At 43.1% G+C, this 25528-nt stretch overlaps 1 protein-coding gene across 6 annotated transcripts in view; it reads right to left on the bottom strand.

Moving 5' to 3' along the window:
- Nucleotides 1–25528, bottom strand: part of ARHGEF18 (Rho/Rac guanine nucleotide exchange factor 18) — a 50873-nt gene that overhangs the window by 7601 nt on the left and 17744 nt on the right. For 2 of the 6 annotated variants that reach the window (XM_042043361.1, XM_042043079.1), the window contains exons 11-28: nt 17826–17893; nt 16228–16291; nt 13152–13296; nt 12282–12394; nt 11979–12119; nt 11275–11525; nt 10420–10545; nt 9050–9167; nt 8052–8300; nt 7145–7221; nt 5214–5392; nt 4735–4826; nt 4238–4426; nt 3445–3582; nt 2344–2459; nt 1887–1943; nt 1345–1392; nt 309–776 (exon numbers count right to left, since the gene is read on the bottom strand). In XM_042043361.1, coding sequence (XP_041899295.1) covers nt 309–776; nt 1345–1392; nt 1887–1943; nt 2344–2459; nt 3445–3582; nt 4238–4426; nt 4735–4826; nt 5214–5392; nt 7145–7221; nt 8052–8300; nt 9050–9167; nt 10420–10545; nt 11275–11525; nt 11979–12119; nt 12282–12394; nt 13152–13296; nt 16228–16291; nt 17826–17893 — 2639 coding nt within the window. Of the gene's footprint in view, nt 1–308; nt 777–1344; nt 1393–1886; nt 1944–2343; nt 2460–3444; nt 3583–4237; nt 4427–4734; nt 4827–5213; nt 5393–7144; nt 7222–8051; nt 8301–9049; nt 9168–10419; nt 10546–11274; nt 11526–11978; nt 12120–12281; nt 12395–13151; nt 13297–16227; nt 16292–17825; nt 17894–23690; nt 23790–25528 lie in introns of those variants that run through there. The other 4 variants (XM_042043454.1, XM_042043542.1, XM_042043173.1 and 1 more) reach the window with 4 other exon arrangements.

Below are 25528 nucleotides of genomic sequence, written 5' to 3'. Positions count from 1 at the left end.
TTGAAAACTGCTCAGTCAGCCACAACTGAAAATATTCTCCATTTATTGGGGAATAATTATTCTCATTATTCTCCATTTCTATCTTTTTAAAAAGTATTCTCATTGCCAGACATTTGGGTGGAACTTCACAGACACTGGGAAACTGCCACGCTCTGATCTCTCAGAGCAGCCATCACCAGCTACTTCAGCTGATGGTTCCAGGAGCCCAGTGAAAAGGCAAAAACAGGTTGGTGCTGCAACAAGAGCAACCTTCATCCAGAAGCAAGAGGATTAATAGGACTAAAACTCTGAGAAAGCCAATCCCTCACCTGTCCCATTTCTGGAGAGAAGGTGCCTGACACCGTGTTCTGCTTTTTCAGCTTCTTTTGCTGATCTAGGCGCTCCTTCTCCTTCTCAACAGCTCTCTGGGCTTCCCGCAGCCTCTCCAGGTCATGCTGATAGGCCTCCCTCTGCCTCTCCAGCTCTTCCCTGTCCTGGCTCAGCCTCTCCTGCAGCTGCCGCATCTCCTCCGTGCGCTCCTGCAGCCGCGCTTCCGTGAGTTCAAATTCCCTCTGCTGCCGGCTCCTCTCCCGCTCCAGGCGCTGCTGATCCAGCTTCAGCTGGCTCTGGAGCTTCTGGACATCCATCAGTTCTTCTCTCTGCTTTTCGAAGTTCCGCTGCTTCTCCTGCTCCAGCAGCAGATTCCCTCGGGTGGACTGCAGCCGGTACTGCTTCTCCCGGTCTGCCATGGTGGCTCGCTGCACCTCGATGTAGCTGTCCTGCTGAGATATCACGGCCTGCAGGGGGGAGAAGTCCAGCATGAGGCACCCAGGTTCAAAAAACATGCACAGCTAAGCAGGAGACAACAGCATCTACCAGGTTATGTCACAGAGTCTTTTGTTTTCCAGAGCAGATCTAAATTCCAGCTCGTACAGCCCACGGTGACTGACATGACATTGAAGATGGTCAAGGAAATAAATTATGTTTATGTGTGTCAAACTGGACATTTCTTGCACCTAGAATTGTTACCCTGAATCAAAACAGTCAAAACACTGCTGACTACAAGGTAAAAGCAAAACCAACTAATTCATATACACATGTGTATGAACAGTGAGCACGGAGAGCAGATGGAGCTCAAAGCAGCAAAAGAATTAAGTGAGCAGGAGAAAGGAAATCATTACTTAAGACAACAGCTCTAACACTTCCTCCGAAATACCAGGCACAGTTGCCTTGAGTCTCAGGTCTAAATTCTGCACTTCACTCCAGCTTTAGGGGATATTCTCAAGGTAGCTCCTCTCCACACCTGCATAAATTTTATTATGTTTACTGCCTAACAAATCTCTTGAATAGTAAACAGGGGTTTACCTGAAGACTGAAGAGCAACTGTAACAGTGTCTGTATCCTTTGGACAAGCTGAAGAGGAGAAAAACAAACATTAGGCACTTGAGCAGAGCTCTGTTTTGAGGCATTCGACTGGCTTTTTAAATTTTTAAGCAGTGAAAATAATCCATGGTATCTGTACAAAAACACGCACAATGGAAGCATGACCACCAGAATACTCTAACATAGCAAAAGCCAATATGCAGGCACAAGGAATTTCAGTATATTATCCTTGTGCAGATGTGAATCAGTGCCCAGCAAATCTCCCTGGGATTCCACAGAGAAGTCCTCATCATCTTCTCTTCACCTGAGCTATTTAACCATCACTTCCTCCCATGCCCCAGCACTGAATCACTACACAGGTACAGCCCTCACAGGGATTCAGAGGCAAGTTTGGCCAGTGAGCTGTTAATGTGCTGGGTTCCAGAGACATTACAAACACTGAGTTTTTGGTGGTTTGGTTTGGTTTGCTATTATTATACTATGGCTATCTGCCACTGGATTTCTTAACAGCAGAAATAACATACCTGAGACTCTATGGTGGGCTGAAAACCACTGCTGTCATCCAGCCTTGTCCCATCACTCTGTAAGGGAGACAAAACCAACATTTGTGCTAGGGACACTTGTTGGGCACTGGCAGTGCTGCCAGAACAAGCTGGGATTGCTCTCATGCACTGAAGGACATACATCAAAAATACTGAACTCATAAGCCAAGCGGAAACAGGAGCGTGGTGATTAAAGCCTGTGTTAATGGTACAGCAGCAAATGAGCAAATGGAAAACTGAATTCTTGCCTCTCAAGTGCTGAGCTACCAACTCACCCCACAATACATCCTTAATAGAGTCAAGTAATTTTACAGACAAAACTGTTCAGTCCAGCCCTGCCAGCTATTACAACTTTTAACTCTGTGAGATTTATTCTGCACCACTATCATGATGAGGAACACAAGGAAAAGCATTTAAATCCCTCATAAGCTCAACATACGGTTTGAGATCCTTCTTCTGCATCAGAAGAGGGGTCATGAAGTTGCACATCTGAACTCAGTGCAGGGCCCCTCCAGTCCCACTGCCTCTGGTCACCACTACTGTTCTTCCTGCCACCTGAAAGAGGAGAGGAATATGAGGAGCTCACATCAGCACAGGGCCTGGGATAACTCAGTGAGTGACACAGCAAGCAGAAAAACATGGTGATTTTGAACCAAAATGCAACTGCATGGCTTCTCCATGCTGATCCCAAGTGGATGATCAGGCAACAGTGACACACAGGGCTGCTCAAAAAAGTTTAAAAACTTGAGAAGACCGGGTTAAGATAAACAGGGAGGGTAAGTTCAAATTACGTTACACTATTTTAAGTGAAGCAACCACAACGTCTGCATGAAAATAATCAGCAAGCTCATGACATGGAACACTGGTTAGCAGGAATATTCCAGTCACAGCAGCACCACTGTGAGTGTGGAAGGAGGTAAGGGGAGATGGACCCCCTGTTGTAAAAAGTACATGACAGATGTATGGAGCCTTCAGAGACAACAGAAAGTATTCTAGAGATTAACAACCAGTGAAATAAAGGCCATTCGCTTTTTCAATTAATGCATGAAGCAAAAATGGAGATAAATAGTATCTGGTTTTCTCTCTTATTTCATTAATTAACTGATAAATCATCTGTGCCAAAAGGACAATTTCTATTATCTAAGGATTCAGCAAACCTCTAGTGACTGTGCAGATACAAAGTGGAAAAAAGTGTTCATGACTCAGTAACGAAAGCAGACAGCTGAATTCAGATTTTCTAAGCTTTTAGGTCAAGCTTATTTTTTTAAACAAAATTAGAAATCTGTGTGGAATTGTGGTAATTAAAAAGAACAGCTTAAAGTAGTGCCCTTAGCATAACACTGAGAGCCCTACTCTGCTCTCTAGTGTTGGTATCAGGAGCAAAAGATCCAACATGCTACTACCACATGCTGGAGATTTGCTCTTGGAGATTTGCTCTGATCTTCCTTCTGAAGCTTCCTTATATGAGAGCCTCAATTCCTCGTTCTTATTCTCTGTACAGTAAAAAGCTCATAAAAATGCTGAATGTTCCCTCTCTTACTTTTACTTGAAACTGAGGGACTACTGTCATATCCTCCAAAGGTCTCTCCTCTCCAGGGCAGTCCTGACCCAGAGCCATCCTCAGGCTGACAGGATGCACTGCCAAAGTGAGTGAAGATAAAGTTCTGGAGATTTTCAGCTGGGGAAGAGGAGAACACGTCATGTAAACAGCCATGTCTATGCAGCAATACAAGTTATCACACTACTGAGTTTAAAAAAACATTTCAACCATCAAGTCCACTAAAAGTTCAGGCAGTCTGAGAGATGTCCTGCAGTACAGATGAATTTTCCTTTGTGAGTAGCTCTGGATGACAGGCTCTTCATATAAAGATGAGCTCTTCCTTAATTGCAAGTTTGATTATCAAGCCGTAAGTGTTTGTTTTCTCTTTTTTTTTTTTTTTTTAAATAGAAATTATGTTTGGGCTTATTTTCTTTCTAAACATGCTATCTTTAGATAGGCTGTTTTTAATAGATAACCCTCCTATAATATTACATTTCAGGACTGTGTATTATTAGAGCACTCTGTTACCCTTTCTGAACAGACTCATCCTAAGATTCCACTGGTTGATCCTTAAAAATAAAGCAATCCAAGCTGTGCAGGTCTTCCACCTAAACCCACAAATGCACTTCACCTTTGTTGCAGATTGGTTCTGAGAACGAGGAAGTCTGAACCGTGTTACATAAAAGCATTATGTTATTACAGGACGATTTTCAGGGCCTGTACTTAGATCCTGGGTGCTTATCCCCACCCCAGCACCTGAGTGAATGCCCACACATTCCCACATTCCATTCACCTTCAGTCACTGCAGACTTCAAAATCGCCTCTCCTTGCAGATTCTCTGAGATATCCCCCCGAAGAAGCAGCCTGGCTCGGGATCCTTGGGAATGGTCTTCAAAGCCATTCACTTCAGACATTTCCAGATAAATCTGTTGCTTCTCAGTAAGACTTTGCAGAATCAGGTCATCTTTCATGTTCAAACGCTCTGAAGGAAGAAACAAATTCAGTCCTGCCTTCCTCGTCACTGTCATAGAACCATGTTCAATTTGGGAGATTATCATTCATTTTATGGTCAGAGCATCAAATGCAGAGATATAATTAACAGTTAAGGAGAAACTTATGGAGCAGACAAAGCTTATTAGACTTCTTTAGCCACTATTTCTACAGAGTCTTACAACACCTTGACAGACTTATGAAGGAGAAACTCGGTCATATCTTGATAAAGAATTTGACAGTCATAAATCACAAATAATGCTGGGAAGCAGCTTGTGGAATATATAACTAAGTCATTACCCTGAAAATCTTTTAACTTCGCAGCTCTTGCTTCAGCCAGCCTCCTCTCTGCTTCAGGTTCATTAAATGTTCCTCCTTCTTCATCAGGACAGCTGTCCAAAGGCAAAGACAGATCTATGTTTGATTTGCATGTTAGATAATTTAAAACCATCTCAGGATTCAACCTGAAGCTTTTGCCTCAGTTGTGGTTTATCCTGGGTGTCAATCTTCTCCCTTTTCCAAAGCCCTGTTGCATTTGACATCAGTGAACCAATTTTTTTTTTTTTTTTAATAAAAGCAGAACAAAGTCTTTGACTGGTTTTTATTTCATCTTTATCATGGCTTCTTCCCAATGAACACAAACAGAATTGCACACTGAAGTCTTACAAAGAAAGTTTAGGGAGAGTCAAATGGATTTTTAAGACAAATTTACACCTATGAGTCCTGTGAAGAGAAGACAAGCAAGAAATCAGGCCCTCCTGCTTTCCCTTCTCCCTTACCTCTCCACAGCCCTGCGGATGTGTGCCATCCAGGAATTCCTCTCCTCTTTGGAGCTGGTGTGAATTTCATACATTTCTGGTCCTTTTAAGGAAGCGCTAATTAAGAACATCGCCTTTTCCTCATTAGCTACCTCTCTCACAATCAATTTTTGCAGTGAGATAACTGGTGGCTTAGAGTCCTGTAAAATAAAATACCATTTACTGCAGGACATTATATGTGTATTTTAGCAATTGTGTTTCCTAGCTCCCCCCACTTCCTATTTATCCAGAGCCACTAGGAGCTGTTACATCATGAGATAACTCTGACCTTTTGACATGACACTTCTGATGTTGTTATTTTTTTGACCATCAATGAAAACATGGAATGAAGAATGTACATGTCAAAACAAGAGGTCTGGATACCTGATTGAATATTAAAGCCTGTGTCAATTTAAAGATTCCCACTGGGCCCCAGAAGTCAAGAACGGGTTTAAAAAATTTTGCTCAAAAGGAGGCAAACCCAAAATTTGAAAAAGAAAACAAAAACCCTAATGACACATAGTGAAGTGAAAGGAGAGAACAAGAGGAAGTGTTAGAGGTTTTAAGTTGACTACCAAAGAAATAAAACAGAGGTGTTGGAGAGTGTCAGGCCCTGATAAAAATGACACCAGGTGACAGGTAGTGTATTGTATAATGAGGATTAGCTGTCAGCCTTTGCAGTGAAAACACATTTACAGGAGGGGTATTAGTTACTAAAAACCTCTCTAGGCTTCCTACAGCATAGCTCCAACATATGCAGCCTAGAAAGTTCCTTCCCAGGATAAAGCAGCTCTTCATGACTGCTGAACCTTCACAGAATAATCTAGAGCCATGATAAGAAGCAAACACCAGGAACACCACTTCTGCCAGCTTCTCTGAGCAGCTGTACTGCAATTCCAGCCACGAACACAGGTCACTGGAAAAACAGAATCACTGAGCAGATCCATTTGCTCCTCTCACTTGATTTATTTATGGAGAAGTGATATTAAATTTCAAATGAGCTGTATACATACAAAGATGCAAAAATTTGGTCCGACTCTAAGTGTAGAGCACGTTTCCAGAGGGAAAAAAATCCACCACACAGCACTCTGTTCTGCATTAGAAGGGTAATTTGAAAAGCAGTTGTTTGTACAGCCCTGAGGTCACCAAAATAGCTTTTGCCATTAGAATTCAGCTCTAATATTAATGTCTTGACAAAAAAAATACATCCAAGAAAACAATTACATAAAAGAGTTTCTCTGTTACAGGTTCTACTGCAGCCATCAGTGAACTAGACCAGGACAAAATGTACAAATTAACTTCTCTGAGGACACCTGTGGAAATACCCTAGAAAAGCAAGTGAATCCACTGAATGTTCTAGAGTGCTGCAGTAATAACATGTGCATTTAGTGCTTATTCCGTGTATTTCAGGAAAGTTCTCTGCCCCCAGTAAATCTCAGGGCACTATGAACACAGTTACCACATCCCTAACCAAGATGGCAGATTCTTTCCCTGCACATCAAACAGAAGTGTTTGATTATTCCATTTATTTGCAAATGTTTTTCAAAGCACAGTTCTAGCACGTGCCATGTCCATGACTCGTATAAAATCTCAGCCTAACAGTTCAGTGAAAGGCAAAGCCACAGCACAAGAAGAGAAACAGGGAAAACCATGGGAGCTGTGGTAGCTACAACTGGCCAGTGCAAGGAAATACTGGTTTGCACTGGGAGAGTGAGAAAGGGATTCATTCAACAAGTACCAGAATGGCTTCAGAAAAAGTGATTCTATAATAACTGGCTGGTTTATTCACCTAATTTTCTTTCTGAACCTCCTGTAACAAGTATCTAACATCCCTAATCATGCTTCTTCCGTAGTTACTGTCACTTTCATAAATCCTCTAAGTGCATGTGTTAAACAAGGAGAACAATACCTACCACTGAGGCAAATGTGTATTTTTGGTCCTTTTCTTGTAACAGCAGAAGTACATCAGTAAGCAGGACTGCCAGAATATCTACAGGAACAAAAGAGACAAAAAAAAAAAAGGAAGTAAGTCATATTTTAAAGCAGAAAGACTAGTCCAGATGCAAAAATCCCTTAACTTATGTTTCCTGCAGGCCAGGGAATAGCATGTCAACATTTGCAATACTGGGTCTGCTACTGCCTTCCACTTGGGCTGTCCCCAACCAGACTGCACCATGCAGAACCAGCTGATTTAAACAGAGCTCATTTAAAGCTTGAAAACACCCACACAGACATCCTACACAAGGACTCCAGCACTCCAGAGGGAACATGTCTCCCTCAACAGCAGATTCTTCTGGAACTGCAGCCATTCACGTTCCCACCTACTCTTGGCTGTGTTTTCTGTGCCACTGAAGCTTCTCCTTAAAAACTTGAGCAATGAAACTGCTCAAATATTCCCTGATGGCCACTGCTTTGATTTTCTGACAAATGCAGAATTAAGTGTCATGGGGCTGACATGACACAGGTTTTGCAAAGTGTGAAGGAGAGCTCGCACAAGATAATGCCTTTCCACAGGAGACTAAGTCAGGATGACTCAAAGCTTTGTCATCCATCTGAAGACCTCCCTCTTGAATTGGGAAGCAGATCAGCCAGATAATAAGCAAACAGCATAAGGAACTTATCATGCACCATTACAGAGATGCTTATTGGACAAGCCAAGAATAGAACAAGTGCTATTTCCTCCAATATCCTATTAAACAAGCAGGTTATTGTCATCTTATTTTATACCCAATCGATCAGTAATAAACAGTTACTAAAAAAAACCAAAACCAACATAAATCTTGTTTCCCAGTTGTGTTTTTCCCCTTGCTGGTGCTTTACCTTTGAGCCGCCCTGATGCAGCTTTCCAGTACAGCATCCCATCCAGGAGGAGCCGCCTCTGGCTCATGTCATCTTTCCGGAACAAAAGCCCATTCTTGAATTTCCCAGATGATTTCAGCTCCATTTTGTGCATGATCTCCTTGAGTCGCTGCCCCTTCTCACACTCATTTACCATGGCATCTACATGGGTGATGGTGTCCTTAATTAAACCAAGGGCCTGGGTCAGCTCTTCATAATCTCTAGTTCCAGCTAAAGGAAAAGAGAAGCAGTCAGTCACATTTTCAACTCTGGAAGACATGAGACATTTAGCATGAGGGCTCCACACTGATGATCTAACAGTATTTCCTAAGAGCTTAAGTTTAAAAATGAAATACAATAACCTAAAGCTCTGAAAACCTAATGAACCAACAGGTTTAACTACTATGGGTTTGTGGCTGCAGACTTTAAATGCTGCTCTTCTCCTCTGAGGAAAGGCTGGGAGAATCGGCATTGTTCAGTCTGGAGAAGAGAAGTTTCAGGGTGACCTAATTGTGGCCTGAAGGGAGCCTACAGGAAAGATGGAGAGAGACTATTTACAAGGGCCTGGAGTGACAGGACAAGGGGGAATGGCTTTAAGCTGAAGGAGGGCAGAGTTAGATGGGATATTGGGAAGAAATTCTTCCCTGTGAGAGTGGGGAGGCCCTGGCACAGGGTGCCCAGAGCAGCTGGGGCTGCCCCTGGATCCCTGGCAGCGTCCAAGGCCAGGCTGGACATTGGGGCTTGGAGCAACCTGGGACAGTGGAAGGTGTCCCTGCCTGGATGGGCTTTAAGGTCCCTTCCAACCCACACCATTCTGTGATTCTGTGCTTCTCCTGACCCTCTGAGGTGAGACTGATTTAACATCATCAGCCACCAGAGAAGTGAGAAAGCAGGTACCAGCCTGTCTGAGGTAAGAACATGCAAAACATGGCAGAATAAGGATCAACAGACAAATGTGAGGCTTCCAGGAACCATCCCACCTTCTGTGTTCTGAATGATCCGTTCCACCAGGACCGGGTACTTGGTGATGCGCTGGGTGACCAGGAGGATGCACTCCTGAACACCCAATCTCCTCACGATGGAACAGTTCCCAATTTTCTAGAAAACAAGACAAACTCATTACACCCACTGTGCATCTAACATGTGCATCTAGTGGGTTAGAGTGCTTCTAACTCCCTCTCCATTCACGTATTTTCTGTCCCAAAACACTTCTGCAGACTAGACACAGCACCATGAAATTAGCTGCACTCTTCTACTAAAGCAAAACCACTGACAGCATTCAAAAAATTGCTTTTATTACTGGAAAATATCTTAGGTATTGTTTTCAACTACTGTTAAATAAATGTGGAGTCAATCAGGGAAACTTCCAAACCTGAACTGTGTGACTGCCTGTTGCTAACTGATTGACCTTTACAACAGGGTCAGACCTTAAATACATAGAAAAGTACTGTGTTTTTAAAACTAGACCCAAACATCTACCAGTCAAATTAGGTCAGTAACAAAGAAATTAAACGTTTATTTTACCATTGTATGTTCCCCAGTAGCCTGGCCTACAGAAACCCATTCCTGTTTAGAAATGGAGGACTGTAAAGTTAATCTGACTGCAGCTACAGCACACACCTGGCAGCAGGAGAACACAGTACCAAGATCTTTCTCTACAGGGATTGAGACTACATATTTTAAAACTCTGGTCACTTATTTAGTTCCTTGAAAGTGAAGGGCTCTCACTTTAAAGGCGCCTGGCTAAGACGAGCTATAAGGATAGAGCTATGCTGGAAAGTTCACACAGTATCACTTACTGGTGACTGGAAAATGAGAATATTCAGGCCTCTGCAAAGCCATCTGAGATTCAGGTTACAGCTTCCACTTGGGCCATGTCTCTTCAGCCCTTCCTATTAACTGCACGTTAGAGTGTGCAGCAGATCAGCAAACCACCCTGGAGCCAATCTTCTGGGTTTGGAAAGATGATGGCGTGAGCAAAACCTAAGAGTGCCTGCTTTTTCTACAGTAGCTCATCAACAGCACTTATCATTGATTTAATTTATTAACAAACCAATTTACCCTGATGGCCACACAGCAGGACAGAGCCCTGAATAGAACAAATACTCTACTCCCCAGTCCTAGGTGCTCTCAAGAGCCTGCCTCAAATGGAACACTTGCTAATTGTGGTTTTGTCTCCACATAGCTCAAAAGATCTAGAATACAAGAAGCTCACAACCCACCAAATAATGAGAATACGCCTCTAATCCTGCTCATTCACATTTGAGGGATCTTCAAGTACAAAACAAAGCCCAAAGCAGTGAAGTATATTTTGCACAGTCAGAATAGGAGACTTCTGGTTACTGTTTACCTTTATTAAGTTTTGGAACTTCTTATTGCTTTGGAGCAGGTCTTTGTAATGGCTAACAGCTTCATTGTGTCCACAACAGAACACACCATATTTTTCTTTCATTCTCTCCCCATTTTCACCTGAAAACTAATTGGAAATATAAGAATGAAAGACATGAATCATTCAGAGTAAACCTAACTCCACTATAAACCCCAAGTTTAACATGATTTTTTGGTGACTGGTTTCTGAGACATCTCTCCTGTATTTCAATTTCTTCTGTACCAGAAATGAGAGATTTATGCAGTGTGACATGTGGGGGCTTGGAATACCACAAGATAACCAAATATTAAATGATGGTTGTCATTATGAGAACTTTTAAAAAGGATTTCTGGACCTCTGCACTTAAAAAGTCTGCGAACTATAAAAGTTGAAGGGCAAAAAAAAAGGTCATGATATGTGATAGAAATTGTTGCATCTGCTCCGTGCCAGAATGGTGCTAAAGCTGCCATGAGTTCAAAGGATCCTGACTGTATTTTTAAAAGATCAGAATAAAGAAGTTTGGCATTATCTGAAGGAGAGCCAAATTTGGAATGGACACCAGGAACATGTTACGTTACTCTTGGAATAGATGAAAAATAGACCCAAACAAGTCACATATCCCACAACATGTATATGTACATGCCCAAAGAACACTGAATGACCATTTCATGCTATTTGTGACTAGATATATTCCTGGGAGTCAAGCTCTCACATTAACTAGGAAGATAACCACAAACCCAGGATGAAATAAATCTTTACATCACATAACTCTACCCTCACAGGTAGCTTTTCAGAAGCTTTATAGTGTCAACATCATTGGTAGGATTTAATTCACACCTGTTTTACCAAGAGGTCTCCAATGTTCTGGATGATATAATTTCGGTCACTGCCTTCTTCCAAGGATTCCTTTCGTCTCTCCTTTAGCTGGAGCAGGAATTGCCCGTGCATCTCCAGCAGCTCATCCACACAGGGAAAGAGCTTGTTGATGATTGCATTTGGGAACTGCAGTTCCTCTCTCATGGCTTTGGAGTACACCTTCAGCATTATTTTCAGTGTCCTAACATGGTGCATTTCAGTCTGCATTAGCTCTGGGCAAGGGGAAATACAAAAATAAAATCAAAAGTCATTTATATGCTGTGCAGTGAGACTGAAGAGCAGGCTCTGAAAGCCATGATCATCTTCTGCACCACAGTTTTTGCATCACTCATGTGAAGCTCTTAAATTTGCCTTGCTAATGTCCCAACCCAGCAGTGACTGACCCTACTTATTTAAGGACATCTCCCAGTAGCAGTTGAGCTGTTCCCTAATTGTACAGCTGGGCTTTGCTGCTTAGGGAGCCCTACTGAAACCCGTGGGATGCTTAAAGGCATTCACACAAGGAATTACACACACTAATGCAGGTAACAGACGCGAAAATCTTCATTCAATTTTAGTTTTCAAGCACAAGTCAAAATGGAAACCAACAAAAATTATTTCTGCTTTGTTTCACAACAGTGGCACTGTGGAACAGAAGAAGTTTTAAGAATAACAAATACTCTTACCATAAATGACATCTTGCCTCTTTATAACGTCTTTCCTTTGCCTTTTTGCATAAGGCTGTTCCACTGCAACACTCCAAGACTCTGCCTCAAACTCATGAGCATCTGTTTCTATTTCACTCCGGAGGGACACAGAATATGCATCTAGAGCAAAAGCACATTCAATTTCAACTATTATTAAACTGCTTCTCGCCATATCCCTCTTTACCATCAGTAACAACAACAAGAGTAAAAACACCTCGGTGCTGCCTTAAAAGCCATGGGAGAAGTTGCATAACAATCCTGAAAAGCACAAAAATTCCATACCTTCCAGAAAAATGGAGTCTGCTGTTGAAGGTGCAAGTGAGACAACGTCATCTGAAGTCTGCTTAAATTTTATAAAGCCTGAATCCCCTTCATCCATGTCTCCTGAAATTAGCCTAAATGGCCAAAGAAATTAGACCAGAACAATAAAATTTTTTTAAAAATCCAACTTCTTTAGCAAGCATCTTTCCTAAACTATAGTACAATTATCTTGCAATAAATAAATAAAAGATATCACTGCACTCTATAAACAGTTAAATCAATTTAGCAACTCCAACACTGAAATACTGCAGTTTAATTAGAGCAGCATGAGCAAAGCTTGTAACTTCTGGTATGACAGTTTACAAGGACATCACCTGGTGACAAGCCACAGCCAGTTCAGAGTACAAAGGGCACTTTCACTGGGAAGGGAACATAACTGGGGCACATCAAAAGTAAACAGCTACTTAAAATAGCAGATAGCTTTGAGTTTGCCTACTATTTTAATGAAGGTATTCTGCAATTTAAAACACTGCTGCCTCCTACACCAGTCAGCACCAGCCCAACCTAGAATAGCTGAACTCAGACGAGATCGCTGAATTTCACAACAATTCTCAAGACAAATATATCCATGAAAACCATAATCCATACAGAAACACTCCAATACTGCACTATTTTATACATTATCTTTTGTGACACAGGGCAGAGGCACTAAAGCCAAAAAATAAAAGCAAAAAAAAAGCATATTGTTCAGGGAAATAACTTTCAGCATTAAAAGCTCAATAAAACTCTTTTGAGCTTGGAAACACAACGTGAGCTCTCGTTTTTCTTTTCACGCTGCAGACGTGGGGGGCAGCTGAAGCTGCTGGATTAGAAAAGAAGCATTTTACTCACCCAAATTTATTAACAGCTCCAGCAGTGTTCAGTGAAGGCTGGGAATGTCCTCTTTGGGCGATAGTCATCCCGAGGTTCCGGGACAGTGCTGGGGTGCCATCCGGTCCCAGGAGAAGACTTCGGGGCTGCTCCTTCAGAGAAGTGGCTAAAGAGGCAAAAATGGAATTGGTACTCAGAAAATGAGGCGTGCACTGCAGCTCGCCTGCTCTCAGCCCTCGCTCGGAATGCGGACGGAGAACTGACAGGATCTTGGATGTCAGGAGCTCATTGTCCAAAAAAACATTCTCATTCCATTTTCTTGAAAAGGAACCACAAAAAGACAGCTCGGGGTGAGCTGGTATCGCATTGCTTCTGCCGCTGCTTTTTGAATTTGTATTCCCCATGCTCACCACTGGCTGCCCTCAGACCTGGCACAGTAAAGTGGCCCCAGAGATGCTCTGTTTTTATACTACCTGTGATCCTTCTAGAAATGTAAAGCTGCCACTTAACTTACTGTATTGGCTAAATCAGCAGGTCTGAAGTGCAGGAAATTGGTCCCTACTGTGCCCATTTAGTGTGGAAATTGCAAAGTATCTTCTCCTTTAGTAAAACACCAGAACCTACACACAATTATTCACACCCCACCGTATAAGGGCACAGAACATTTCATGGCAAACAAGAAAAATCAGAGATCACAGAAAAAAACCCACAAGTTCTTTGCAATGCTTATTGCTCACAGTGATTTATATCTGCATGCACACACACTGCACATAATAGATACCAGAGCTAAATTTAATTTTAATACTGCAGCTTTTTAATGCTTTTTAAATCTAGACAGACTGTGAACTGGAAAGATATTTGAAACTTTAACCACTATTAGACAATACGTGGAAGCCTGTAATAGACTTATAAAAAATGGATACAATTATTTAGTACTAATGTCCGTAATAAATGACAAGGAACGGGAGACAAAATACATCCTTTTAAAAAAGGAACTTCAGGGAAGTCAAAGACGAAGACTCAGCCAGACAATCTTTAGAACTGATCCCTGACAAGGTCTGTAGCTGCCCTTTTTCAAAGAGCTTTTAAGGACATGGAGTGGGAGCTATCTCACGGATATCCTGAACCCAGGGCTCTGTCACTGCAGGGACAGACCCAGCCCCGTCCCAGTCCCGTGTTCAGGAGGCTGCTCCAGGACCAGGGGGCTGCTGCTGTAGCAGGTCAAGGGGGTCTCCAATGCCCAGACAAGGTTTATGCATCACTTTTCTACTAAAAACACTGGTGTCCACCCATCCCTAAAAGTTCCCCTTTTTCAGCCTGCCCTCCTTAGTGTACCTTCACTAATAATTATCTCTCCCACTTCTGCCTTGCTCAGTGAAGCAGTTAAATCAAGGTATTTGTGGTTCTTGTCATGAAACAGGTTTTTCCACATTTTTTCATATCCCTTGCTCTATGCCTGCTTGTTTCTCATTTCATCTTCATTGATGAAGATGTTTTGGGGCTGCAAGGGAGGTTTCATCAATGACATTTAATAGAAATTATATCACCACATCTTTTGCTGCTGAAAATACCTTTCCCAAAACCTGTTTGGGTTTGAAAACCTCCTGGCTACACACACAGTGCATTGTCAGTCTACAAGAGACTGGGTAAACTGAGTCCTTTCCATCACCTCCAACCCCCAAAAGGAGACTAATTAGATATTTGCAAGACTTGCCAAGTCAGATTTCTTAAACAAAGGCTTAATAACCAATGTCCCTCTGTTTCCATTTGGGGAACCATTGAAATTATTGGCCATCAAGTTATCTTTCTGTGCTCCACAAGGCAGGAACATAAAGTTCTGTTACACAAGGATAGGCCAGATCTAAAAAATCTCCAGAGGCAAAACAAGGGGAGAGGGATGGGAACATACAACACAGTTTATACCCCTCTTAAAATGAATTTTTCTTTTACATTGATACAGTATCTTTGGGATTTTTTGCTGGGCACTACAGTCTGCAGGATTATGCTGTGGCTAAGAACATACAATGCCCAGGCTATTAGCTGTTCCTTTAATTTCCAGCTTCTGCTTTTGACTAAGGAAAATGAGCACTGTCTGCCTAGCAGAGCCTGCATGGCCCAAAAGCCATTTTCTGAGTTCAATTAGCACTGTCTGCACACTGCTGTGCCCCACATCGATCGCTGCTCCCCTCACACAGGCCAGCCTGGGTACCACAGAGCTCCTCGCCAACCAGCCCTACAGACAACTTCTCCCATTTTCATTAGCCCTTATTGCTTCCTATTTTAGTCTCTGCACTGTCTCCTAAATGCACTGACCCATTCTTGGTAATGCAAACAGCCACTTATCTCCTTGTAACAATTATCCCCTGTGCTGCCTCTTGGGAAGAATCATTGCATGAAGAAGACACCTTGCAATGCAAATGGTACCTGAAACACCCAGAGTGATGCTCAGACACCCAAGTCAGCTGTGTTCTGACACTCACCTGCTCTGTTAATGCAGACCTTGTACCATCTACAAATTAAAATGCCATTTAATACACCTGTGACTGGGATGGTCTTTTAGAGGAACAAAAAGATATTTCAAAGCCTATGCTGCAATACAGATGTTCTTTCTTATTGCATTTTTTTTTTCTTCCAGATCCTTTTTCCTCACTTTGTTTCAACAAAGACTTATGTTCAGACCATTAGTGCCAGCTTGTCTTAGAGATTTCTAGCAACCACTAGCTGCAGGCAAGTTTTAAATAGACAATTATGAAAATCTGATGTAAAACAAAGTTCACAGTTCTAGTCTTTTCAGAGGCCAGAGAATAGACAATCAATGAAAAACGAGCTTATTGATCCCTTTTCACCATGATATTTTGAGGTTACACAGCAAGAAGGTATAAAGAAAAATAAAAAGATAAAAAGATAAAAACACACAGGAGATTGCTAGGAGCCTCTAAGCCATTCCCAATAGAAAAAAAAATGAAACCATCTTATTAAAAGAGACCTTCTCTATACTTCAATAATACACTGTGTATAGCCTTTAAAACATATTAAAGAAAAAAAATACAATCGAACAGATAAGCCTTGAGCACAGAAATCATTCTTTAGTACAAACCTGGGGAAATGCACTGGGGCGAACTTTGTGGAGATCCAGAAGGTCTGTGCTGCAAATCTTTCTGCTATAGGAAAAAATACAATACTCTTACACATACAGACCAAACTTTCAGTCCAAAATTAATCATTTTTCCTATCCTATAGCATTAACTGTAAGCGAAGATGTTCACTGAGAATATAAAAAGATTTAACACAATAACAGCTTTGATTTTTTCATGTGGCAGACGAATGACATATAGACATTAATCCTTTGTATTAAATTCCACAAGGTATAAATCAGGCTGAAACAGAACCAAAAGTGAAGCTACAACTAAATTAAAGCTATGATAATTAATTTATGAGACTAAAGCAACCCCTTCATGTTGACAGTCTTCACCAACACTTCGCTGTTGTTTAGTTCCTAGCAATCCTGACTAAACAAATCCAGCCAGTTTCAACAAAAATTTAGATTGTCCATTTCAAATTGCACCTTTGGTACTCTTGCTAAACTTTGTCCTTCTTGCAACACTAGGATATTAAAACAAGTTATCAAAGATGCAAGGAAATTAAATAAATAATACAGGCTGTAACAATGGCTTTTGGAGAGCTTCCCTTTGAGGTTCCCACTTCTGGCTGAATTCTTCACCCCATTTTGTGCCACCACTCCCTCTCTGCTCTCTTCAGGAGTGGTTTGTCAGGGCTGATTCAACCATGAAGTTTTGGGTGGTGGTGAAGAGTGAGATGAAAGAAGAGAAGTGAAGTGGTGGTGAAGAGAAATGAAAGCACCATAGCAAGTGAATTTTTCAGTTTAAAAGGAAAATGCACAATGCCCTGAGATGTTTAAAATTATATATCAAAACCCCCACAAGAACATTTCTGCCCTCAGAAGAGTTACATTCTACATCACCAATGGCTGAACACACTTCCTCTAACCTCTAATTGCTCAGGTCTGAGCTGCTCTGCTCTCTCTTTTCCTCCTCACAGTACTCCCTAATCTGCTATCAGTCTCTGAAATCATCAGCACTTGCAGGTTAAAACAAACTAAAACTCCCTCAAGTATTATTAGTTATAAGGAGGAGGAAATGATTTTCAAAACCAATACCAGAACAAAAAACCCCAACAGATAGACATCTATGTGAAACAACCTGTGACCTTACATGCAATCACAGGCACCAGGGTGACAGAGATAAAAAATAAACAGCAAGACAAAGTTCATCACAGTTCCCAAAGGAAATAATTTATTCTGCATTTTCCAGCTTAGAAATAATATGCAACTGTTATGACCAAATTCCCGTCCATCCCTCATGCTATTCCATCAGTTTTGAGATGGCACAACATTCAACTATATTCCCCAAAAAAATGATAGGTTGGAGCATTCTTAGGGTTAGTCACAGTTCTGGGACACAGGCTAAGTAATTTGCTGTATAGCAATAAAACATTTCACTTTATTTCCCCTCCGTAAGTTATCATTGATTACCATAGTGACAGGTTAACAACTACTTGATGTCTCGAAGATGTAGGGCAAGATTCTCGACTGATGTAAATTAAACCACTCACATAAATTAAACTTATTATGTCAAGCCTTGTTATTATAAAAAAAGAACAAATGTTAAAGCCCACCTTGGGTCTGATGCTGCTGCATTCAGTCAGCAAACTCTTGCAGTTCTTGTGGACATTCACTGCACAATCTGAAATGCACACACACAAAAAAAGTTTTAATTATTCTTCTTTCCTGTGTAGGGAAAGGAATAATGACACATAAAGGATCTTAATTTTGAAAGAGATGCAGAGTAAGCTCAGGTGTTGTGGCAAGCATCCTTGTTGTGCATATTCTGGTCTTGATTTTATACCAAACCCTCGAGTTTTTTCAGTAAGACTGAACAACTGAGTGCAATTCACACATGCAAGAACCAAGAGCCACTCTGGAATGCACGACCAGTTTTCTGCCCAACCTCCACTCAGTGGAGCACAGTTTTCCTCATCTTTGCAAAGGCCATTTCCATGTCTCTCCATTCAAAATTGATACCAGTCAAGAGGGCAGCAATTCTTCGACTCCACAGGAATAGCTGCCTTTCTGCACGGACTATTGCTGGGAGCTGCAGTAACCACAGTAAATTAAAGATCAAAACACTCTCCAGAATCATCAGAGCATTACCAGCACCACAGCAGTACCACCCTTTCAGCTGCACAAAAGAATTGTTCCCAGATACAGGAGAGAAAGCAGTCCTCTCACCCAAAAGCCATAAAACTATGTATAATAAAATCAGTATAATAAAATCCAATCTCTGCTTTTTTCCCTTCTGATAACTACTTCTTGAAAAAACAGGAGGGGAACTGATAGTGCCAAATATTTTCTGCAGCCTTTCTGCCTATCTATAAAACAAGATCCTTCATAAAAAGCAAAGCAGGATACCAACAAGTCAGTAAAGGACACCAGGATTTGCCTTTTCCCAGACATGCCTGTTAAAAGAGAAATAAAACAAAACTGGAAAGATGAACACCATACCTGCTAGAGAAAAGCCAGTTTATGTTTAAAGCACAGAGGAAAAACTATTCAAGGTTTCTTCAGAACCACCCCCGCCTGGCACCAGGACTGGGGATCTGCTTTAAGGCTCCTGGCTAATCTAGAGAGATGCTCACTTGTGTTTTCCATGATTTCAGCAAAAGCCTGAGAACAGGACCAAAATACTTACTTGGCTTTAAACACAAGTAAATTAATAAAGATATAAAAACAAGACTGAGAGAAAGACTGAGTGTACGGACCTGCAAGATGCCTACATGTTATACAACTTCCCCAAATGTGGGAAATGAAGTGCAGAGTTCTGCTCCCGAGTGCCTGCCACAAAAAAAAATCCACAAAAACTGTCACCTCCCACAACTTCTCTTATTTGGGATATTCCTACCACTACCACACCCCACGCCACAAACCAAAAGGCACTGTATCTAATTTCAAATGTATGTGCCTCTGCAAATGCACGAGAAAAATGTATCAAAGTTATTCACTTATTAAAACTGTGTAGAGAATAACAAATATATTCATTATTTCGGCAGTGATAAGGCCTCCACCTACCACAAGGGAATGAAGAACTTGTTAAAAGATATCCCTCAACAACAAACAAGTAGTTGACAATGGAAATCCCTTTTCTCCTGAGACAAAGAAACAAACTGTAGGACAAAAATCACCACACAAAAGGAAATAGAGAAAATTCTCCATTACGTCAGGCTGGGTTGGCTTCAAGTCCTGCTCACAGATGGGTTCCCTTCAGGGAAGAACAGGCAGTCTGATGGATGCTCCTACAGCCACTGCCTTCCCACACGGTCCTGAAATCCACGTTAACTCATCTAGAATTCTGTCATGTAGTCATCCAGAAACATCAAACTTCAACTAGATATTCATATTCCCTGACATTTACACTTTTTCAGTGATTACATTCAGTAATTCTTTTCCTATCAATGATTAGTAGGACCAATTCCTACTTGAAAAGCTCGGGCTCCTTGTTAAGGTAACTGTAAAAGGGATCTCACTTAAAAATGTATTTCAATTTTAAAATCATGCCCTTGCTCTGTTAAAGAGAACAGCTTGTGGTGCTCTCAGTAGGTATTTTTCACTTAATCAGCTGACATATCTAATAGTGCTGTGTATGACTTCCCTACACTGCTGAAAGGTTCTTTACACAACACTGGAGAACATACTAGAAAACAGGAAAATGCTACAAAAAAAGCCGCAGGAAACTGCAGCTGAATCCAAGGACCTGATTCTCCATGAGACAATTTAAAATGCATTTACTTAATGACTTCAAAGTGACATTATTTTTGCCCACATAAGAGAAATCTGAAACCTGTCAGAAGACTGTTTTATAAGCATATTTCATTTTATAGAACATGCTCCAGCTTCCTCTATTCAACACACTTTTGCAGTGCTGAAGGAAGGACACTCTTATTCAGGATGAGAAGGAGCTTTTGAACACTAGTGACTGTGGTTTCCTTTCTATGCATGTAAGATTTCTGCATTTATTCTTATTATTCTGCATTCTTATTAAGCCTCTCTGAAAACAGTATCAGAGAACTGCAGGGGTCAGCAAAGAGAAGAATGAGGGACAGGGGACAGTAAAGAAGGGACAGGAATCTGCACACATGGAGGCTGATGTTTAAGAGCAGAGATACACATGAAGGGTTGTTGACAGGTGTGGAGAAATACCAGATTTCTATCTTTTCCAGCCATCCAGAGTAAAGCAGCATCAGTAAGCTCAAACTGACAAAGAAAATTATTTTTGCATTTACCATCGGTAGCATTTGGTTTTATTCAGATCAAGAATTTGGGAAGGTCCAAAAAAAAAAAGGACAGTTCTGTCAGCAAGATCTTCCCAAACAGGAGAGGTACAGAAGATATTCCTGAGAAAGGCAGAGATAAAAACTCAGAGGGCTGCATCCAGGCTCTTCCTTGTCTTCTCCTCCCTCAATCACTCACTGAACAGCAAGAAGATTAATTTGGCAGAGGAAAAACAGACCCTCCAAAGGATTTCATCTTGATACAGACTACGCAGAAAGGCTGCAACTCTGGCCAGCGCTGACAACACCAGACAAAGTGCCAACACACCAAAAAGGTCCAAGGATTTGGATCACCTCAACTGGATGGGGACAGCAGCACCACTGCTACAGCTAAGGATACCAGAGCAACTGAACCACACAGAGTGTGGAAACTGAGCAAACCCACCAGGGTTGTTCCTAGGGTTTAATCAGCGGGTTTGGAATTAAGGCCGAGAATTTTGGGAGCATCACATTATCCCAGATCTGCTTACTACAGGGACTGTCACTCCCTTGAAGCATTTTGCAGAGGCCTGTGCCAAAGATGACCTCATGAGTGACTAAAGCAAGGACCTCAACCAGCAAAGAAATATTTAAGACTAAAAGGCTCATAAACATCAGAAAAGATCCTGTTCATGACTGAGGGTAATGAATTTACTATCTGGTATAAAAACCCCTTCCCTTATTAATGAGATGTTTTCCCAATGGCTCACAGAAAGTAATTTACAACCTAGGAGCATTTTATTGGACAACATATTACAACACTCAAAAGCATCACCCTGTTCACAGTATGAGAGGGCAACAAACCTGGCTGGAAAGGGGCAGGCAAAGACATTTTTTCCCTCAGCTGGAATACCTTCCAGGGGATCAGACACTGCCAATGTCCTATAAATGTCTTCCAGAATTGGATTCCAGGACAAATCTGTGACTCACCAGACATTATGAGCACTATGACCCTGACCTTTGGTCTGGAACGGTACTGCCCAATAAAATAACTCTTAAAAGGCCACTTGCAAACAACAACTAACAGACAAAAATGCTGTGATTAATCTAAAATTGAACTATTGACTTTCTTTATCTCAAGAATTTTTTTTGTTTATTTTTTAAATAACATTAAAAAAATACTTTAAGGCAGCTAAGTTCAAACAGGGACAGATTTTAACAGTGATTCTAATGATACAAGGAGTTCAAGAACTCTCTTCAGTACTAAGGATATATTCACCACCTATGAAATCCAAGCAGCTGAAGAAAGCCAAGGACAAATTAGCTTCCTTGTAAAATCAATAATTTTAATATTTTTTCCTGTTTTCAACTGTCCAGTGCTTCAGGGATCAAAGAGAATCTCTTCCCTCCTTCCTCACCCTTACACCACAGGGAGGGAACTCCTCCCTCTTGAACTGACAAAGGAAACAACCCGCATATGAATGATTAACACAGAATATAAACTCTGCATTTATACAGAGATATACACAACACGATGGCCAAGAAACATTTCAAACCACCACAGCATTCCAGAAAAAGCAGAGTGCCTGTGATAAAACTTCTCAGAAAAGAGGAGGAGTTTCAGTGGAACACGAGGAAGTTTCTGTATCGGGTAAATCCAGGTCAGGTATCTTGAGGAACTTGGAGCAGATTTAACTTAGTCCTAGTGGCTCCGGTGGCCGGTGTTTACTTGTTTTCTCACTTGCCTAATTAGGCAGAGGCAGAAACCAAAAACTGGAAGGGGGCAGGGAGATGAGATATTCACATTCTGAAACAGAGACAATCCACGCCAGAGAGCAACAGCACTAAATTATCAAGTTTCAGCCTCCCTGTTAGAGCATTCCTCTTTGTCTCCAGAACAACCTAAAATTACTTACTCACTGTATCTGGTTTTATTGTCAAAATATCAGTTGGATGAAGCAAAAGAGGGGTTGTGTGATTCCCAACACTGCAAGTTCTGGCAGCCACGGGGTTTTCTTTAGGCACAGAAACACATAAACAAACGATAGTTCTGGTTTTTAAACAATGACAAGTAAAATCTGCATATTATCCTAAAAGAAACTGGAGTCCCAATTCAATTCTCTCACGCTGAACCCTTCCCCCAGTCTACACTACAGAACTGAAGCAGCAACTATGACAATCATAAAAGGTATTTAAAATATTTCATAGGTAAACAGTAGGTGGAACTACAACACACAATGTCCGATGGCTCCTGTTTGAGAGCCATGTTCCGTGGGTTTCTTTTATTTCACCGTGACAAAGAGAAACTATTACTTTTATAAATTTAAACAAAAAGTGCCAAATAAAAAAGCTTCCCATAAAACCCCCTTAAGAGGGGAGTGCAAAGGAACCAAGAAGCAGCCCTTTTTTCTCTCGGTGACACACCAAATCTTCAAACAATAATCAGAAATTAAGCTTATTTATTAGAGCAGCAACACCAAATATAATACCAAAAACATTCAGAAAGCTATTTGTTCGAATCACTGCCTGTTTCCCCGCTCCTCCTACAAAATCCATCACCACTCCTAGCTCCTGCTGGCGTTTCCTTTCAGCACACACAAGCTAAGCTGATATCATCACCCGCTCCTCTCCCCAAGGAGCCAGGGCCGTGGAATATTTAAAATGGGTCAGTCTTCGCAATTGTGGATAAGGGGAAGTTTTCACCATTTTTTTCCTAACGCATTTAAGGTCTTTTCACGCACATCCCACACTTTTCTCAGCACCAGTACATCCAATGTGTGTAAGAACGGAAAGGACGAGGTGCGGGATTTAATGATCACAAGGATGCTCAGACTCAAGCTGTGGCATAAAGAGAGCCGGTTTCACACAGGCTACAGCCGCTCGCCTCCCTACCGCACACAGCAACATTTTTCACTCCTTTGGTAGCCCTTAAAAGCGCTTTCTAATGTAAACACTGCATCTTTCAAGCTGCGTCCTGTCCTGCAGCTGAAGCCCCGAGCTGCAAAGGTCGGGACGGCTGTAAACCTGCGGGACTGGGGCAAAGCGAAGACCAACCCGCTGTCCCGGCCAAACGCCGGGACCCCGTGGAGCCCTCTGAGCCCCCGCTGCCCGCACAGGGACCGGGGCCGAGCGGTCCCCGCGCCGCGGGGAGGGGGTGCCGGTGCCCGGGGGCTCGCTAGGGCCGGGGGGGGAGCGGAGCCGGGGGCCGGCGGGCGCGCTGACAGCCCGGTCTCTTACCGGACTCCCCGGGGAGCCGCCGGTTCCCTCTCGGTCCCGGGAGCCGCCGCCACAGCAACAGGAAACACCCCCGTGTCCCGGAAGGGAAAATAGGGACGAGGGTGCGCCTGCGCGCCGCGGCACGGCCGAGCCGGTCCTGGCCCCTTAGGGACGGCACAGGGACGCTCTGAGCCCGTGCTTTCCTCCCAGGGACAGCACACGGACACCATTAGCCCGCGCTTTGCCGTCAGGGAGAGCGCACAAGCACACGCAGCCCGCGCGTTCCGCTCAGGGAGGGCACACGGACACCCTTAACCCGTGTTTTCCTCTCAGGGAGGGCACAGGGACACCCTTAACCCGTGTTTTCCCCTCAGGGAGGGCACACGGACACCCTTAACCCGTGTTTTCCCCTCAGGGAGGGCACGAGCACCCATACCTTGCACTTTCCCCTCAGGGAGGGCACGCAGACATTCTTAGCCCATGTTTTCCCCTCAAGGAGGGCATGAGCATCCTTAGCCCACATGCTCCTCTCAAGGAAGACCCATAAACATCCTCAGCCCTTCAGGGATACCATGAGCACCTACAGCTCATGCCCACTCCCCAGGGAGAGCACACGGCCACCCTTAGCTTGCTCCTTCCTGGGGAAGAGCACACCCAGCCCTGACCCACGCTTTCCCCTCAGGGAGTGCACAAGCACCTTTCCCTTCAAGGAGGGCACATGGCCACCCCTAGCCTGCGTTTTCAGAAAGGGTACAACTACCCACACAGCCTGTGCCTTCTGTGAGGGAGGGCACTCCTCAGGGTGGAGCGCATTCCTCCACGCCATCCCTTGGCCCACCTTGTTCCCCTCATGGAGGACAAAGCCACTCCAGCTGCTCCTGCCTCTCAGAGAGGGCAGAGCCATCCAGAGCCATCACTTTCCCCTCAGGGAGGGCACGCGGTCCCTCTAGCCCCGCGCTTTCCATCAGGGAAAGCAGAGCCACCCACAACCCTCACTTTCCTTCAGGGAGGGCACATGGCCACTCATGGCCTGTTCCTTCCTCCTGCAGGGAGGGCACAGGGCCCCCAACATGCATGTCTCCCTCACGAAGGGCATGAGCATCCTCAGCCTGTGCTTCATTCTCAGGGAGGGCACACAACCACACATTGTCTGCTCCTTCCTCTTGCAGGGAGGACATGGTCACCCATCACCTGCATTTTCTCTCAGGAAGGGCACAGGGCCTTGTCCCCCTCAGGGGGACAGAGCATGTCCCCCTCAGGGACAGCATGAGCATCCTCAGCCTGTGCTTTCCCCTCAGGGAGGACATGGCCTGCACTTTTTCCTCAGGGAGGGCACATGGCTGCCCAGAACCCATGACTTCTCTGAGGGAGGACACATGGGTCCCCCAACCCCTGTTTTCCCCTCAGGGAGGGCACATGGCCACTCTTAGCCCATACTTTCCTCTCAGGGAGGGCACGTGGTTCCTCCCAGACTGAAGAGGCCCCTAACAGATGAGATGTGGCACCCCAGTGACACCATCAGCATGGTACTTCATGTGTTTGCACAGTGCCTGGGACTTGAAATACATAATTTGTTACTAAAAGGCTGGTGGGATTTGCCATCCCAATGTGCTGGAGTGTTTACAAACACCCTGCCAAGGCAAGGCTGCAGTGCCTGGAGGGTTGGCAAGCGCTGGCTTTCCCTATCCGCCCCTCAACAGTGAGTCCCTGCCCAGGCCTTTGTCAGTGACCCCTGCACAGACAAACGATGAGAGCAAAGGGGAATTATCTTCCCTAGCAGTAAATCCATGCACTGACCCCTAGAACCAAACTGCTTGCTGGAAAAAACACCTTTTCCTTGCCACCGATAAGGTTTGATG

Source organism: Corvus kubaryi, unplaced genomic scaffold (assembly GCF_017639235.1).
Source record: "Corvus kubaryi isolate FWS band 111438036 unplaced genomic scaffold, C.kubaryi_AGA036_p1.0 121, whole genome shotgun sequence".
Taxonomy (NCBI): domain Eukaryota; kingdom Metazoa; phylum Chordata; class Aves; order Passeriformes; family Corvidae; genus Corvus; species Corvus kubaryi.
The sequence above is the reverse complement of the archived record's forward strand: the minus strand, read 5'-3'. Positions and strand labels throughout refer to the sequence as shown.